Below are 13998 nucleotides of genomic sequence, written 5' to 3' on the forward strand. Positions count from 1 at the left end.
TTTCTGCCGCGAAGCAGTAATGCGTTTCGGTTTGAAGGTTAGGGCAGCCGTTGTAACTATACTGAGATTTAAGAACTTATATCTCAAGGTGGGTGGCGCATTTACATTGTAGATGTCCATGGGTTCTAGTAACCACTTAACACCGGGTGGGCTGTCAGCTCGTCCACCCGTCTAAGTAATAAAAAAAAGTTCTGTTTTATATTACGGTTCTGAGTGCTCTGAGGAATTGTTCGAGATGATATCGGCATCTCATTTTTACCATCGCACCGCCCGCCACCGGAGTAGAGTTCATCCATACTACCTGGAGCCACTGCGGTCATCCACAGTGCGTTTCCATAGGTCTTTTTTGCCACGTACCATCCGGCTATGGAATGAGCTCCCCTCCACGGTGTTTCCCGAGCGCTATGACATGTCCTTCTTCAAACGAGGCTTGTGGAGAGTATTAAACGGTAGGCAGCGGCTTGGCTCTGCCCCTGGCATTGCTGAAGTCCATAGGCGACGGTAACCACTCACCATCAGGTGGGCCGTATGCTCGTCTGCCTACAAGGGCAAAAAAAAAAAAAAACATCATTCTCTTGCCCTTCTCTCAATCATCTGGGGTCGGCGCAACACGTTTTCTCCTTCCATACTCCTCTATCGTATACCATTTATTCACTCATTCCCTTCTTACACACATCGTTTTTCATGCAATAAAAAACAACAATATTTTAATTAAAATACGTTTATTCATTATGTTTTAATTCCATATCAACTTTTTTCCGTGAATCATCGTCACTTGTATCCGAATGTTTTCTTTTAACATTGTTTTCTTTCTTCCTGTTCTTGTTCTGATTTTTAACAGACTTCGACATTTTGTCGTCGCCGATACTGAAAAAAAAGGACAACTGAAAATATTTCGCTCTCATAGTAATACATACACGTATGAGAAGGCCATAATATTATTATCTCCATTGTCATCGTATCGTAAATCATTCAGTGATTTTCCCGAAAATGGCTCATAATTTCTAACATGGTAACACTGGAAACACTTTTTTTAGTTGCGCTGTACGGAATTGGGCCACGGTATCCAAGCTCCTGAAAAAGGACGAGGCGCATTGGCCAGCTCGTTTCGCGTTATACATTTTTTTATTGCGTCAATGGCCAATCGAGCTACGAGACTCAACTGGTGTAAAGAGCGAGCCTATAGACATCAAACGTGGGTGTTGGCCGCCCTTTAAACACGATAGTCTCAACTGTACAGTTTTCTAATTTTTCAATGTGTTTTGCGACAGAAATGAGCTTGCCGTTTCACAACACGTTTTATTACTATATATTGTTTATTATTGTGCATATATACATTATTCAGAAAACGCTGCTGTCCATCCACTAGTGAAGTTTCGCTGTCTCTTACGTCATCCGCGGGTAGAGATGGGATGGTGCTACGATACTGCACAGCTAATAAAGTAGATTGGGGAGTTTGCTAAATCAGAACAGATCATCTGTTCTGATAATGATCTAAATAACTTATCTATTTAGGGAAACTTTACTCTAAAGCATTTAGTACTTTGGTTGGATGTAAAAAAAAAAAAAACAATCATCCAAGACATATGTTTTAAGGGAGCAAATTGGTAAAGACACATTTCTTCGATTGACAAGCTGGACTAAACATATTAACATAGCACAGACTCTGATTGTACTGCACATTTCTGCTTAAAACCAAAGAGTACAAACTTGACTGCGGCTCTGGACCCAGGTCCCCAGAACGGTGCAGGATTGATCTGGAAGCGAAGCCTGCCGTCACGGCGGCTCAGCGGATTGGCTAGCTCATTCACCGACAAATCGACATTATTCTTTATATCCTGAGATAGTATGTGCTTCGTTACAGGATCTGAAACCAGTCTGAAAAAAAAAAATGTTTTAAGTCAGATTGACATCCTTGACACAAAGCATCCTTCTATTCTAAAAAGTAGGGCACAGGTAAAAAGTAAGAGTTTCAGTAACATAAAGCCTTCCACCTAATATTTGGGTAAGACTTACATGACGGCTTTTTTTATTTTTTTATTGCTTAGATGGTTGGACGAGCTCACAGCCCAGCTGGTGTTAAGTGGTTACCGGAGCCCATAGACATCTACAACTTAAATGCCGCCACCTACCTCGAGACATGAGTTCGAAGTCTCAGTTTTAACAGTACAACGGCTGCCTCACCCTTCAAACCGAAACGCATTACTGCTTCACAGCAGAAATAGGCAGGGCTTTGGTACCTACCCGCACGGATTCACAAGAGGTCCTACCACCAGATTGCGGGCTTGGTTACCATTTAACACCAGATCGACTATGAATTTCTTTGACCATATATTGATAAGCTAGAACATAACTTTTTGGATTAATTATTGAACAAAATCGGATAAATGATCATGTACATGTCCATATGGTGACGTTGTGTCTATTTGATAAGTTCAAATCGATATCAGACCAATAAAGTATGAAGTCGCCAGCCGTTTAAAGATGTAAAGAATTTTTGTTTATAAAAACATTAACATACTTGCTCTGCTTGATTGGGTGTGTTTTCTCCCACGTCCTGATGATGTCCCACATCAATTGTGGTGGAGCGTTCGTCTTCACTGACATTTTCGATGCGTGCGAATAAGATACTTTATAGCCAGCGTTAATAATTGCTGATCTAAAACAGAAATAATCAGTATGGAATGCTAATTTATAGCGCGCAAGTTGGGTGCGCCTTAGGTGGCGACAGGGGTGAGGGGGCGGGTCGCCTACTGCTCGTAATGCACATGACATTAGACAGTGATGACTAAATAAGAATAAAACATTTATTTTTTATTTTTTACCAGTATCATTATCTGCCTTTTAAAGTAAGATAAAATTATGTATTAATTTTGTTAATAGTAGTCAAAATATAGGTAAACAAAATTAAAACTAAACTATGCTCATTTGACAGTATTTATAAAAAAAATACTGGTTATACCAAGTGATTCCGCATATTAACTCAATTTCGAATATTTTTGGCAATGGTACAGTTTTAATGCGAAAAGACGATATACACTGAATCACTTGATTCTGAGCTCTCTGAACTTGATTCAGAATCATCTCGTAAGTTTATAATGATTTTGTCCATCATAGTATCAAATCTCATATCAGTAATGACAGCAAGCGCCCCCGCCTCTCCGTCCCACCCCTCACATACCTAAGGCGCGGCCAACTAGTTCCGCGCGCATAATAATGATTAGCATTCTTGCTTCTACATCAAAGACCTTGAATTCGCACCTCATTATCAACATCGGCATTGTCTGCAAGTGCACTCTACCGAATAACTTGTCTATGGTGTAGTACAGAGGGACGTCGTTCAACTCCTCTCGGACCATAGACAAGACGCCTTCAATGCGTTTCGCCGTTCCGAAGAGTTGAGAATTCTCTTCTACGTACGTTAGGACGCGTGACACGAAGGATTCGTCGTGTATCGGAGCCGACCATATTGGACCGCCTAGCTGAGAATAGGTTGAAAACTTATAAAACATGTTTTGTAAATTACGACACATTCTTTGTGACATTTCTCATGAATCTAATATAGAACTTATTAAAATTAGTTCAGCAATGATGTTTGTATGAAAATTGAATTTAATGCCTGAGTAATATATGTTTTTTTAATCAATGTAATACGAGAACTACTATTCTACTTATTTCTGCAGTGATTTCGGTTAGGTCTACAGTAGTATAGACATATAAGTTAACAAACAACTTCGAAAGATGACATTACTTATATTTGGCCTGTCATTCTAATATCATGGTTTATCATTGATCATCATCATGATTGGTTTACCTCTAAGATGGGTGAGTTGAGTAATGAGTAATGATATGTATGAAAAAAACTTTATAAACTCACATGATGCCTCTGGTTGCAGTTGGTGCAGTATTCGCCTATAGGTGGTGCTGCAGGAAGATAAGCCTTCATTTGGTTTGGGTTTTTCTCAGACGGGTTCGGTTTTAAGCCACCCAGAGGTTGCAGGGTCAAGTTATCGCAGCCTGTGCAGTGGTAAACCATTGACAACTTGCTGAAATGCGAAAACTAACACTATACATATTTTAAAATAAAGTCAATTAAATTTTTTCTATCTAATGTATATGTTGTGGTTGTGAAGAATTAAGTCACATCCAATACAAAAGGAAATGAAGGGAAAAACCTCTCTTGGGTCATGAGCTCATGAAGTCTCATACGGAATATCATCTGTATTATAATGTAAAATTAGATTATAATAATATTAGTAGATTAATAAATTTTAATGTAATATTACATATACATCTATTTCAATCAAATGTGATATTAGTTAGATTAATGGATATTAATGCAATATTACGTAAATATATCAAAGTTAAGTAAGAACGCTGTATGAATGATAGATGACCACTGTTACCTTGTTGTCTTCTTGCAGTGCACGGCACCAGAGTATATTTTGACAAAAACACGTATGTAGAAATCGGCTGATATACTAAGAATTGGAACAATGTATCTGCTGTAACGATTTGCATGCTGTTCTATACATTGTAGCATTATCCTGAGGGCCTTAAACAGAAGGTTTATAATTGTATCACAAATGTAGGATATGAAAGTGTAGGAATAGTGCCAGGATTTTTTTGAGTTGGTGCCGTAGCTTTGTTCATCATTACCACCCATTGTCAGAATGGAGTTTATTTCCATTACCTATAAATATTTTCTTTATCTATAAAGTTTCATCGGTCATTCTTGTCAAATCTGATCTAACCCTAAACTGGACTATGCTTTTAGGTGTTACCTCAGTGCTATAACATATTCTTCATGATTTGGAAAATTCCATGGACTCAGCAAGTATCATGAGAAACTCTTTATTGTTATTAGAGGTTTGGGTTCAAAGTGTTTTCCTACTAATGATAATTAATAGTTATTCATAATTAAAAAAAATGATGTTTTACCTACCATCTCATGACAGCATTTGGTCTTTAAGCTAACAGCACCATATTTACAATAACATGTCTCTGGTGAGTTGCCGGCTAAAACTGCCATATCAGTTGCTGTAACGAGTAGCAAACCACCATCTTGAATGCTCTGTACTGCAGAGTCGAGGAATATTGAAGGGCATCCATAAGGGTCCAGATCAATAGCCGCAAAACGCTTTGAAGGGTGTTTATGTTTGTACATTAACATACTGAAAAGGAATTTCCACTATTTTGACATTGTGTTTAAGTACTTACAGGCTCAAGTAATCTTATTGAAACAAATTATTTCTTTTAGTCTATTTTCAAAGCACTGGTTTAAATAAAGCAAATTTTAAAATGGATATACCAAAATCAAAATAAAAAAGGTCTTTTAAGTCACGTCATGTTATTTATGTCATTTTGTCAAGACATAAGTCTGTACTGAGCTGCTTCTGCAGTACTGATTCTGAATAAAGTTCGAAAAAAGTGTAAAGATTTCACAAAAAAAACTCAAACCTCTCCCAAATGTATCAACATCATATGTGATGATTTGTAACTTTTACAAAACATTATTGAATTGTATAAATAATAATCTAAACTAAAATAGACAAAAAGAAGCATGCCCTGGAGAAAGATGCCAATCAATTGAGGACATTTGACAAAATCGAAATACTTGCTGAAGACAATAAGCTCGGTAATAATACACAGAAAATTAAGTGGTAGTTGGCACAATATTAACTTTCAATTAACATTTTAGTCCTTTATGATCATACAAAAGTATTACAGTATTCCACAAAAAAAAATTACAAAAAATAATAAAAATAAGAATGAACTGTGAAAGTAGTTTTAATTATGTCTACAACTTACGAAATAAATAAAAAACTATATTTTTTTTTTATTTATTTCATAGGTGGACGATCTCACAGCCCACCTGGAGTTAAGTGGTAACTGAAGCCCATAGACATCTATAATGTAAATGCGCCACCCACCTTGGAATATAAGTTCTAATGTCTCAGTATAATTACAACGGCTGCCCCACCCTTCAAACCGAAATGCATTACTGCTTCACAGTAGAAATAGACAGGGTACCTACCCATGCAGACTCACTAGAGGTCCTATCACCACTAATAAAGTAAATGATTAACTTTAACTGTATATAATTAATTTATCATTAAAATCTATATCATAAGTAAATACACTCACCAAGCATCATCATGACTAGTTTCTATGATGCGTGACACCTGGTTATGTTCAATATTATGCTTAATTGTCTCAACAGCTTGTTCTGAGAGATCATTTGCAATGATATTGGTAGCATATGGTATTTCTTTAGCATAACGGATGCTTCTGAGGCCTGTTGCTGATAGTGCTTCTAAGATTGTTATTTTTGGCTGTTGATATTAGAGATATTTAAAAGAAATTTTGAAAATATTCTTTAATGAATGAGTTTTGACTTATGGCCTAAAGGATAAGGCATCGAGTTTTGCTTATATCAATAGAAGTAAAAATGTTAGTGTTTAAGTTCTGCAAGCAAATACCAGTTAACCTAAGGAAAAATTTACTCAAGTCTCCAAAGGTTTGGACGATGCAACAGTTTAGACATGCAATTCAATTGAAATAATTGATAGCTTAAGTTGGATAGCGGATACATGTTTTTAAGTCTATGAGTTTTGGTTATGAAGTAACACCAAGAGTCTCAAAAGCTTGTTTACCCATGTCCATGCAGTTACGGAAATTAAATTAAATTTAGTTTCGATTACTAATGTTATTTTATAATAAAGAATTCTACGAACATATCAGCTATCGTTTTGTTAATGTAATGTAAGGTAGGTATACTTATTTTGGATTATTGTTATATTTTATACTTTAGAATGTATGTCATCATAAAAAAAATATAAATGAAATAAAGAAAACGGACCTCTGGATTACCTCCGCTTTCTTCATCTTGCACGGTTTCCAGTTTTTTTTGTTTTTTTTCGAAACGTGCCAACTTTTCCGCTTTATAATCTTCAATAAACAGCGTAAGCACAGCTATACTAAGATCACGGTTGAATTCTTGAACAGGATTGTAAAAAACCTTCTCTGTAGTTAAACATATCTCTGCTTGGCCTTCTTTTATAGTTTTTAAGTTTGATATAGTTTCCATTCTCATAAAGATCTTGAAAATAAATAAATAGAAACATTACACTAACATTGTGTTTCTGATACATATAGGTTATGTCTGAAACTTTTTAAGGTCTGTTTAATTGTGTACCTGACTAGTAGTTCGTAAAAACTTACGTTGTTTATATAAAAACATTTGTTTTGTTCGTTAAATTAATACGTACCGGTAAAATGGGGCGATTAGGGATTGAGAGGCGAATCGGGAAAAAACAGGGAAAATCTTTCGACGCTCAATATAAGTTTTATATTCGTTGCAAAATCTTTCATTTTTTGTAGTTTAATAGTAGAATGTTGAAAGTTCACAAAACAACTCTGAATATGCATGATAATAGCTGCTAACTTATAAAAAATCGCGTTTCAAATTAACTTCCTGTGGTGGTAATTGTTTTAGTGCTAGAAACTTTGCTCTCTTTTATTTATTTGATAATAATAGAAGACGACTATGATTTATAAACGTTATTTAGTGTTTGAACCAGCATATATATTAAAGGTAAGTCTCAGTTGTTATTGGTTTTAATGTATTTGATTAAATAAAAATACATGTACAAATCTGTTGTTTTTGGGGATATCGGGGACGTCTTAGGTATAAATAACAACGAAAAAGGGGTCAATTGGGATGACAATACGTGAAATGGAAACGACCTAAGTATAAATAGGTACAGGTTTGTAGGGTTGTCTATGTAGTTATAACAATATTTTTTAAATTTGTTGGTAAAAATCTGGTTTAATCGAAGCGAAATTGGGAATAAGTCTTTAGTTGAAATAGATAAGCAATTTAATATAAGTAAGTCGATTTTGCAGAGACATGAACCAAGATCAATGAAATCTCAAGGTGGACAAAAATGTCTAAGTAATACATAATAAAATATTTAATATTTGTTCAGAGTGGGGGTATTCATCTGATTAATCCATGGAATAACCGACACATCTAATCTCTTAAGCCAGATAGAAATATCAGCACTGTCGATTGCACCTATAATTGAGGTGATGTCTGCCATGTACTTTTGTCAGTTTTTCAATATTTTTTTATTGATGATCACTTTGTTGGTGCAACTAAATATATAAATAAATTAAAACTATATATAAAAATAAAAGTAGTGCCAACCCTAGCAAATTTCTCATTTCGTCCCAATTAACCGCAATTTTCGGGTAAATAGGGATTACACCTATTTTTGCATTTTTTGCTTAAACTGGAATGTTAGTTGCATAATTTTAAATTAGATAACAAAGATGCCCCCAAGACTCAATCATTTTGATCCTGATATAGCATTATATACATCAACAACTACCTTAAAATTGCTCATAAAGTTGGAATTTGTCCCTAATCGCCCCATTTTACGGTACGTATATTTATAACAAAACAGCTTTTATAATAAAACAATGTTTTCAAGACATAGCATAAAATATAATAATGATAGGTAGCAAAAATGACAATGTGTTTGAAGTATATTTCAAATAATGGAATATGTAAAAGAAGGTTACAACATTCCTCCCCATCTACATCTCGTTGATCAGACGACGGGGTGCCTGTATACGTCGATTACTTCGACGCGGAGCAAATGGCACAGGAGTGGAGACCGGAGCAGGTGAGGAGTATAACTTCGAATGCTGTGAAGGTGAATTTGGAGAAATTTGTACATTTGTAGGCGACTGCGGTGTAGGTAATGAATTCTTATTGTTAGTTAGCCTTTCGCTAATTGATGTTTCCATTCCAATGTCTGGAGAAGCAGTCGTCGGCAGCATAGAAGAATGCGCCCTTTCATTCCTCGGGGTTTCTGAGGTGGAAGACTCGCGTGGCCTGATGTGATCAGCGTGTCTTCGTTTTTCTAGTCCTCCTGGTGTTGAAACAATATATGAATATTTATGTTTTCGGGATGTAATTACCGCTGGTTCCCATATTTTATCATTGCGTGTTTTAATATATACTTGGTCACTTGGTCGGTAACTCGGTGATGTGGTACGAATATTTTCTTTTACTTGTAAATACTGCATTAACCTTCTTTTGTCTGGCCGAATGTTGGAAAGTATGCAATTCAATTGTCTTCCAAACATCATCTCAGCTGGAGATTTACCAGTGGACGAGTGCGGAGTGTTTCTGTATGTAAACAGAAATTCTAATAGTCGGCGCTCGAGATTTGTATTGTCTACCGATGCCATTCTATTTTTGAATGTTCTGACTAAACGTTCTGCCAGCCCATTTGTCCGAGGATGATATGGAGATGATGTGACATGTAAAATAGACTGTTTTGTGCAATATTCTTTAAATTCATAAGATGTAAATTGAGGTCCATTATCGGATATAATCATTTTTGGTAAGCCAAATGTACAAAATATGTTATCTAATGTAAGACAAAGTGATCTGGTGTTGATGTGTTTCATCGGTCGTATTTCCACCCATTTGGAGAGAGCGTCGCACAATACCAACCAATACGATCCTTCGAACGGTCCAGCAAAGTCGATATGGATTCTCTCCCATACTTCTTCTGGTATGGACCAGGAAAATACAGGAAGTTCAGGATTACAAGGGCGGTTCTGTTGGCATCTGGTACATTTCTTGACAAATAATTCTATGTCTTCGTCAAGGTTAGGCCACCAAACATAGTAACGTGAAAGTGCTTTCATAGCAGAAATGCCAGGGTGTCCTCGATGAAGGTATGTAAGAATGGCTTTTCGGAGTGCTGTAGGTATAACGATGCGTCCTTGCCTCATAAGTATCTTATTCTCAACAGATAATTCAGTCCGGTTTCTGTAGAATGGTTTCATTTCTGGATTGTATACTGATTCTCTCCAGCCGGTTTTTAAATTTTGACAAACTTTTGTGAGTATATGATCCTTTGCAGTTGTTTTCATAAGTAACTGTTCTGATAGGTTAAGGTCAGTCATTCGAGTGCTCAAAAGACGTAGATCTATTTTATGTACAAGCCCTTCTGTCTCGGAGGGTTCAGTTTCAGGGTTTGGTAATCTGGAAAGGCAATCAGCTAATGTGTTATTTTCACCTTTCCTGTAGTAAATGTCATATTGATAACTTCCCACTACTAGGGCCCATCTTACCAATCGGTTATTGGCTAGTTTAGGAAGGTTGCGGCGTGCACCCATAATATGTATAAGAGGTTTATGGTCCGTAACTAGATTAAATTTCGTTCCTCTCAAGTACTGATCAAATTTTTTTATACCAAATACTATTGCTAAAGCTTCACGATCAATAACGGAATATTTCATTTCCGCTGGTCGTAGTTTCCTTGAAGCAAAAGCAATTGGCTGTTCTATGTTCGAGTCCTTGTGGAATAATACTGCACCCAATCCCTTTTCGGAAGCGTCACATGCTAAATAAAGGGGACGTTTCTCGTCAAATGCAATTAATGGTTGTGAAGACGTTATGCATTTCTTTGTATCTTCAAATATTCTGTTTTCATGATCAGTCCAACGCCATCTATTTTTTTTACTAGTTAGATCATGAAGATCCGAACAAATTCCGTGAAGATGTGGTACAAACCGTTCGTAAAAGTTAACTAGTCCTAAAAATGATCGTAGTTCTTTTGCATTACTAGGTGCTGGGGCCTTAGTTATGGCATCAATTTTAGATTTGGTTGGGTGGATGCCATGTTTATCTATTATGTGACCTAGGTATTCAATCTGATTCTGTAAGAAATTACATTTCTTTAAATTAACTTTTAGGCCAGCGTTTTGTAAGCGATCGAATACAATAGATAAAGTTTGTAAATGTTCTGAAAGATCTTTCCCTGCTATAGCTATGTCGTCAAAATATACAGCTACATTGGTGATATCGCCTAGCAGTTGATCCAGAAAATGTTGAAAAATTGAAGGAGCAGTCGATATTCCAAAAGGCATTCTATTGTATTGGAAATACCCTTTATGGGTTGACAACGTCAAGTACTTTTTCGAATCTGGTGCTATTTCAAATTGTAAGTATGCGTCTTTAAGGTCTATTTTTGAAAATAATTTACCGTTTGCGAGATTTTGGCGTAGTTGATCGAAAATCGGAACTGGGTGTAGATGTTTAATAAGTACTGGATTAAGTGTAGTTCTGTAGTCTCCACATATCCTAATTTCCCCTGTAGATTTCAGAATGTTAACTGTGGGTGTAGCCCATTCAATAGGTGTAATATTAGGATCTACTTTTTCCACTATCCCTTCTGAGATCAGACGATCTAACTCCCTTTCTATATTCTTTTTCATGCTGAATTTTATAGGCCGTGCAGGAAGGTGGATCGGTTCAGCTTCTGGTTTGACATGTATGTTTACGTAATAATTGTTAACTTTTCCTAGTTTTCCATCAAAGAGTTGTGAATGTTTATCCAGTATTTCTTTAAGAGTCATCGGTGTTGATGTTTTGATGGAGTATACTGGTTTTGGAAATTCCATTTCAAAAACTTCACTCCAATGTAAACCAAATAACATTGGTTTGGCATTTTTCATTACGACCACAGGTAGAAGTTTTTGCAGTCCGTCGACTTCGACTGTTACTTTTGTAATTCCCTTTGTTTTATTATATTGGCGACGAGTTAAAAGAAATTAAGATGAACGATGAACAATTCGCATTATTTTTACATGCACAACAAAACCAGCAAGAGCAGATTTTACAAATCTTGAAATTGTTGGTACCAGCAGTTTGCAATACAACGGCCAAGAGCGTGACGAACGACTCTTTTACAAAACATGATACGGATAACAAGATAAGTATAATCAAACATTTCAATATGGATAAATACAATCCAGATACATTCAGAATTGACGATTACATTGATTTTTTCGAAAACAAATGCAAAATTCTTGCTATCGATAACAGCGACTTACAGAAAGATTTGCTTCTGAATTTACTAACACCAGAGATATTCCACGAATTAAAAGTAGCTTTAACGCCTGATTTCGATATAGCTACATACAGCGAAATTTGTAACAAATTATTAGACCTCTATCGCATAAAAACGACGAGGTATAGAGCCTTAACAGAATTTTGGAATTGCACTAGAGAACAAAATGAAACGATGGAACACTATGCAAACAGATTAAAAGGTCTTAGTCGGGATTGTGGCTACACTAATGACTTCCTGGAACGACAATTACGTGACCGCTTTGCCACTGGATTGAATCATCCAGATTTAGAAACCGACTTGAAACAAAAATGGCCTGATTTAGTTCAAATGGTAGACGGAATACCACGAGAAGTAACCTTCCAACAAATTTTTACAATCTCTCAATCAAGAGAACAGGCAGAACAAGACACACCACGAACAAGTATTAAAAAAATAAATAGGAGCAAAACCAAAACCGTACCATTACATCAAAATACAACACGAAAATTAAATCCAATGCATTGTTTACGCTGTGGAAAGAAAGAACGGCACAGCCTATCACAGTGCTCAGCCAAGGACCATATGTGTAAAGAATGTAACACGAAAGCACACTTTGAGAGTTGTTGCATTAAGTCTGGACGGGCATACATCAGCTATTCAGAAGGGAGCCGAAAATCAATTAAAAAAATAACAAGACCTCATAAGTCCTCAACATCATCATCATCATCATCATCTATCTGTAATAACAAGGAAGAAAGCGATGATGAAGTTATCTGCAGCGTCTTGGGTACACGTAAGAGAGAATGCAAACAAATCGATGTACGCATCAATGACATACCTTGCACTATGGATTGGGACCCCGGCTCTGCGTATTCAATAATAAACACGACATTATGGAAAAAATTAGGATCACCATCTTTACAACCCGCCCCGAAACTTAAGGCCTACGGTAACACAAACTTAAAAACAAAGGGAATTACAAAAGTAACAGTCGAAGTCGACGGACTGCAAAAACTTCTACCTGTGGTCGTAATGAAAAATGCCAAACCAATGTTATTTGGTTTACATTGGAGTGAAGTTTTTGAAATGGAATTTCCAAAACCAGTATACTCCATCAAAACATCAACACCGATGACTCTTAAAGAAATACTGGATAAACATTCACAACTCTTTGATGGAAAACTAGGAAAAGTTAACAATTATTACGTAAACATACATGTCAAACCAGAAGCTGAACCGATCCACCTTACAAATAATGGAATATGTAAAAGAAGGTTACAACAGCTTTCAAGTTCAAAAACCAAATAATTGGCATGTTGTTCTCGTTTATTTTTACTTACATGGACTGGATCAGTCCTTTACGCCAAATCGTAGTATAGTAAATAATAGATACCAGGTGAATGAAGTTAGCCCCTCAAAAAATTTTTGGAGTTTACTCCTTTAGAATCGATTTACATATATAGGCCCGGGGTATGAAAATTATGGGGACCAAAATCGTACTAGCATGTCACACGAAATGTAACGCATTTCGTGTGACATGCTAGTACGATTTAGGAGGATGGAAAAAATGTATTTGGTCTAACTTAACGCCAATGCACATTATTTCATTTATTTATTTTTTAATTTTTTTAATTAAACTGTATACCAATTAATTGCTCCTTCAGGATTTATATTTGTTTTTTTTTTCACGATTAAAATCGCGTAGAAAGTTTAAGCATTATAGTTGACGCATGCGCAGTACACATATTTTGCATACATTTATTCAACTAATAAAAATAGTAAATTAAACAAAAAACGAGTAATTTCGAAAGAGAACAAACGTGTTTTATATAAGAACAATCGAAAATGAATATTTACGAGTCATTAAGGATGAAAAAAATATTAAAAATTGCATTAGAGGGGCTAACTTGTAGGTATATTTTTAAATATTTTTTTAAAATAAATAACTGCAGAACAAACAATTATTAACAGTGAACAATCATGAACAAAAGATGAACAAACGAATTAATAGAAAATAAGTATAAAATAGGAAAAAAAAAATTTTTTGAGGGGCTAACTTCATTCACCTATAGATACC

The 13998-nt window shown here is 35.8% G+C and overlaps 1 protein-coding gene across 7 annotated transcripts; it reads right to left on the bottom strand.

The window, feature by feature from the left end:
• Positions 1-705: 705 nt before the first annotated feature.
• LOC101738076 (tRNA (guanine(26)-N(2))-dimethyltransferase) lies at positions 706-13301 on the bottom strand. Of its 7 annotated transcripts, XM_062674764.1 has the most exons (12): positions 13201-13273; positions 8448-8466; positions 7225-7267; positions 6863-7102; positions 6148-6335; positions 4946-5174; positions 4407-4555; positions 3878-4046; positions 3262-3482; positions 2522-2659; positions 1711-1878; positions 706-867 (listed from the first exon to the last, which is right to left on the bottom strand). In XM_062674764.1, exons 4-12 carry the CDS (start codon positions 7094-7096, stop codon positions 723-725), a joined length of 1641 nt encoding a protein of 546 aa, XP_062530748.1. In that variant the 5' UTR covers positions 7097-7102; positions 7225-7267; positions 8448-8466; positions 13201-13273; the 3' UTR covers positions 706-722. The 7 variants fall into 7 exon arrangements, with proteins under 7 accessions (XP_062530748.1, XP_062530750.1, XP_062530749.1 ...); XM_062674766.1 differs by lacking the exon at positions 7225-7267 and having other exon boundaries at positions 8452-8466; positions 13201-13257; XM_062674765.1 differs by lacking the exons at positions 7225-7267; positions 8448-8466 and having other exon boundaries at positions 6863-7131; positions 13201-13301.
• Positions 13302-13998: the final 697 nt, after the last annotated feature.

Source organism: Bombyx mori, chromosome 21 (assembly GCF_030269925.1).
Source record: "Bombyx mori chromosome 21, ASM3026992v2".
Lineage (NCBI taxonomy): Eukaryota > Metazoa > Arthropoda > Insecta > Lepidoptera > Bombycidae > Bombyx > Bombyx mori.

Coding starts and splice junctions, on each gene's coding strand:
- LOC101738076 (XM_012689457.4), bottom strand. CDS start 7,243: ATGTTTTTATATAAACAACGTAAGTTTTTACGAACTACTAGTCAG. Junction 3,483..3,877: donor ACTGCAACCAGAGGCATCAT/GTGAGTTTATAA, acceptor ACCTATTCTCAG/CTAGGCGGTCCAATATGGTC. Junction 2,660..3,261: donor ATGCCGATGTTGATAATGAG/GTGCGAATTCAA, acceptor TTTCTGTTTTAG/ATCAGCAATTATTAACGCTG.